Below are 3,883 nucleotides of genomic sequence, written 5' to 3'. Positions count from 1 at the left end.
GTTTTTGAAAATGAGAGAAGATGCTTTGAGTCTCACAACTCAACATAGTCGGGGGGTTGAGCATTTTCTTGCTGTTCGATCTGAGATAGCGGATACCAAGATCTGTCCAACAAATCGATGGATGGCGATTCTTTGTGAAAGGTGGAAAAATGGACTGTATTGTTGATTTGGAACATCGAAAGTGTGATTCTGGTGTCTATGCAGTCGAGAAAATACCTTGCTCTCATGCTATAGCAGCTGGAACATATGATAGATCGCATATCTCCACACTTGTATGTCCGGTCTACTCAAAGGATACTTTGTTTGCAGGATACTCAGAGAATATATATCATTGTCTTGGACAACAAGTTGAGGCACGCACATGTTTTCCACTGGAAGTGAAGCGTGGTCCGGAAAGACAGAAGAAATCAAGATGGCGATCTTGCTTGGAGATATTTAGGATGAGAGGACGTACACCCCAGAAGCAACACATGGTTTATAGGTGTTCAGTCTGCAAAGAAACCGGCCATACGCGTCCACAATGTAAGAATTGACGTGGACAACCTTCTGGTTAGTCGTCCAGACTTAACTAAAAGTCTCATGTGTCTTCGAACTATCTATCTGCTTATATGTTATCTGTGTTATGAACTTCTCTGTATTAAGACCTTCTACTTATCTGTTATGAACTTCTCTGTATTAAGACGACTTAACTATATATGTGTTATGAGTTTGTGTTATGATCTTATTTGTGCTATATTTTAATTGTGAATTTGCAATGTAAAAAGGTTAGTCGTCTAGACGACCTTCTGGTTAGTCGTCAGACTACTCAGACAACTTCCAGAAAGTCTTCCAGAGTGTAAGACTACTCAGACAATCTTCTGGTTAGTCATTTAGACGACTTTCTGGTTAGTCGTCCAGACTTAGCTAAAAGTCTCCCAAGTCTTCAATCTATCTATCTGCTTATGTTTTATGGGTTTGTGTTATGATCTTTTATGTGCTATATTTTGATTGTGAATTTGCAATATAAAAAGGCAACATCCAAGTACAACATTACATTATCCGATAAGGTTACTGCACTACCAAACTAATTTCCTACGAAATGCTAGTTTGGTAAGAGGATAGGTTACAAAAAAAACTTCAACCTATCCTGACCCTATTAACGTAGCCTACTATATCATACAAAAACATCAAGTCCAAGTACAAACAACACATCATCCTATCATCCACGTGCCTCATATGTTGCCAGGTTCTCATCATTGTCAGTGTTCTCAAACTCATGGCAAGAAGGAATCTCTTTCCATATAGCCAACACCATATGCTCCCTCAGAGCCTTCGAGTTCTTAAACTGTGTAGGAAGAAATTGCATCCCAAGGGCATGACACTCGATGTACTTCAGAGTGAACACGCCACAATCACCAGCTCGACACTGAGGTACTCTAGCGGTCTGTCTGTGATACGTGTATGGCTCCAGTGTGTGTTTGGACACGTTGTTCGTCAGAGGGAGCAAGCTCAACAAGCATATAAGGGATCATTGTGACAAAAGGCTCCATTTATTCGTCATTAATAGCTGAAACAATGATGTCCTAAACAAAAATGTGCTTCTTAGGGATCAATATCTATATAGCAATCCAATGCGCGTTGTTGTAGTTCACTGGCGCATATATATCATCCACATCCAACCCCAAAACCTTCATAGATTGGCAAAATAAAGTTACAATGCATGCATGATAATTCCACGCCCCACCAGTGAGTCTTCTTCCTAAATCGTTTTTACCAGGCTATAAGCTCTTAAAATCTTCATAGTTCGCCCTCCACTTCCGAGAAAATACATGATCAAGAAAGCACATACCAGACGACTTAAAGTTAAGTTGTCTGCTAAATCTTCTGGTTTGTCTCATATAGATGACGTTACGGATGGCATACTGGTAAATAGATAGCAGGAGACTTACACAGTCGAACAGTCATGCTAAAGGGGTTCGGAGGACCTGATAAAACCGTTGGTGATTTGCTTCGTATGTGAAATATATCTAATTTTTCGATTTGCTTTTTTAAACTTAATTAACAATTATAATAATAAATTTAAGAAAAAATTATAATTGTCATATCTTTTCTCTTCCTTTTATGTAATACTTTTATATAAGTAATAATGTGAATATAATTTTTCAAAACAAATGCTAGAATAATAACTATATAATTTTATATATTTAAAATTTTAAATATAATCAAGATATACATGTATGTATATATTATCGGATCAGATCGGATATTCGCTTTCTTATATTTTAATATTTGTAATTTGTTTCGATTTTAACGGATACTAATTTTTGTATTTGTTTTACTTCCAAAGTTTACAGATGTTTAGAATTTTTGGATTGAATCAAATCGACTCAAAATAAAATGATAAAATGATAAAATGCCCAGCCTTATCTATAAGAATGTTTGTGTGATCTTCATGTTATTACATGTCGTGTCTTGTGTTTGTCAAGAAAATATGGTCCCTCACAAGTGGTATTAAAATCAAATAGAATATATTCCTTTACATAGTAATGGTCACATCGTATTAGTTGTATTTTTGTCTAAACCAACAAATTCGTAAGAAATTAGTTCTTAGTTCGATGTTCTTACAATTGGCTTGATTATCAGAATTTCTTCGAACTCCTGATTGATGGTTTGTTTTTAGTAAAAGGCAACCTTTTCCCTTTTATGTTCAGAGTAGAATGTAGCTTTTATGATGCCTCCCCCTCCCCCCCAAAAAGAATCTTCTCAAGCACGAGAGCAAATATTATTTCATCGGACTAAATTCCCTTAACATAATTAATGTATACATGTCAATCTAGTGGAATGGAGTTAAAGAGTAAGGAGACGATACGATCAGTGATTTTGGCTTTCTCTGGAGAGCCATGGCCATCTCCATATTGATACATGCATTGGGACATACGTGCCAAATTCATTACCGCTTCCACAAATTCTTGAGGGATTACGGAAGAGCGACTTTGCATTTTTTCGTAATTCATTTCGTCCCACATTTCGTTGATCATCTGCCGCACGTGCACACGTGCTTTCACTTCTGAAGCTCCGGTATCGGTCATGTAACACTGGATCGATTTAGGCACATCTCCTCTCGCCAATTCATCCTATACATAGATACACATTCATAAAATATAAGAAGGCCATATATCAGTTATTTCACATGTATTACATGCATATCTATTGTTTCAGTCATGTTTCTGATAAAACGTGGGAAGATTATTTTTATAATATTGATGGTGGGACATTGTAAGCATAGTTTTAAGGTATTTTTTACAAACCGTTAAATTTTTATTGGTCGCTAGAAATAAAGCTGCTGATGCATTGCTCTAATGAAGGTTTGGTGTAAGAACGGCGGTTCAATGAAAGGTTTGGTGTAAGAACGGCGGTTCAATGAAAGGTTTGGTGTAAGAACGGCGGTTCAATGAGAGTTACAACTGGTGACAACCGCGCGCCTCCAGCTAAAATTAAATAAACGTGGAAGAAATTGGTTTACCGGCGAGGTTACAAGGTCGTTCGCTAGACGGAACACAGACGCAGAGCATCGAACGATCTTTTGTTGGTGTTCGGACAAAGTCTCCAGAACTTGAATAGAGAGTTGGTCGGAGAATACGCAGTAGAAGTGAACAAATATCGTTGGGGCTGATATTGATTTCCAAGCATTTTGCATATACTCTTCCATATTTGGTTTGTGTCCTCTTTTGTACCATATTGCTTCTACTAAATATGCATTGCATACATCTGCCCACTAAAATGTAAGATAATTAAAAAGGAGATTATCTTACAATATTTGCAAGAGTTTCCATGATTTTGAGACATGAATAATTTGTGAGAATGGTTTCTTTTTTCTAGGACATTTAGACAAATATGTAATAAA

General features: G+C 36.8%; 1 protein-coding gene across 1 annotated transcript; it reads right to left on the bottom strand.

Moving 5' to 3' along the window:
* Positions 1 to 2,739: 2,739 nt before the first annotated feature.
* Positions 2,740 to 3,754, bottom strand: LOC108846403 (tricyclene synthase, chloroplastic; the record flags this gene model as incomplete). The annotated part of the gene is given in 2 exon segments (XM_056999102.1): positions 2,740 to 3,113; positions 3,503 to 3,754. Coding segments are annotated over 2 exon segments (558 nt in total), but the record flags the coding sequence as incomplete, so codon positions are not given.
* Between the last annotated feature and the right edge of the window lie 129 nt (positions 3,755 to 3,883).

The sequence above is a fragment of the Raphanus sativus genome, unplaced genomic scaffold, assembly GCF_000801105.2.
Source record: "Raphanus sativus cultivar WK10039 unplaced genomic scaffold, ASM80110v3 Scaffold1607, whole genome shotgun sequence".
Lineage (NCBI taxonomy): Eukaryota > Viridiplantae > Streptophyta > Magnoliopsida > Brassicales > Brassicaceae > Raphanus > Raphanus sativus.
Note: the sequence above shows the minus strand (reverse complement) of the source record. Positions and strands in the feature narration are given on the sequence as shown.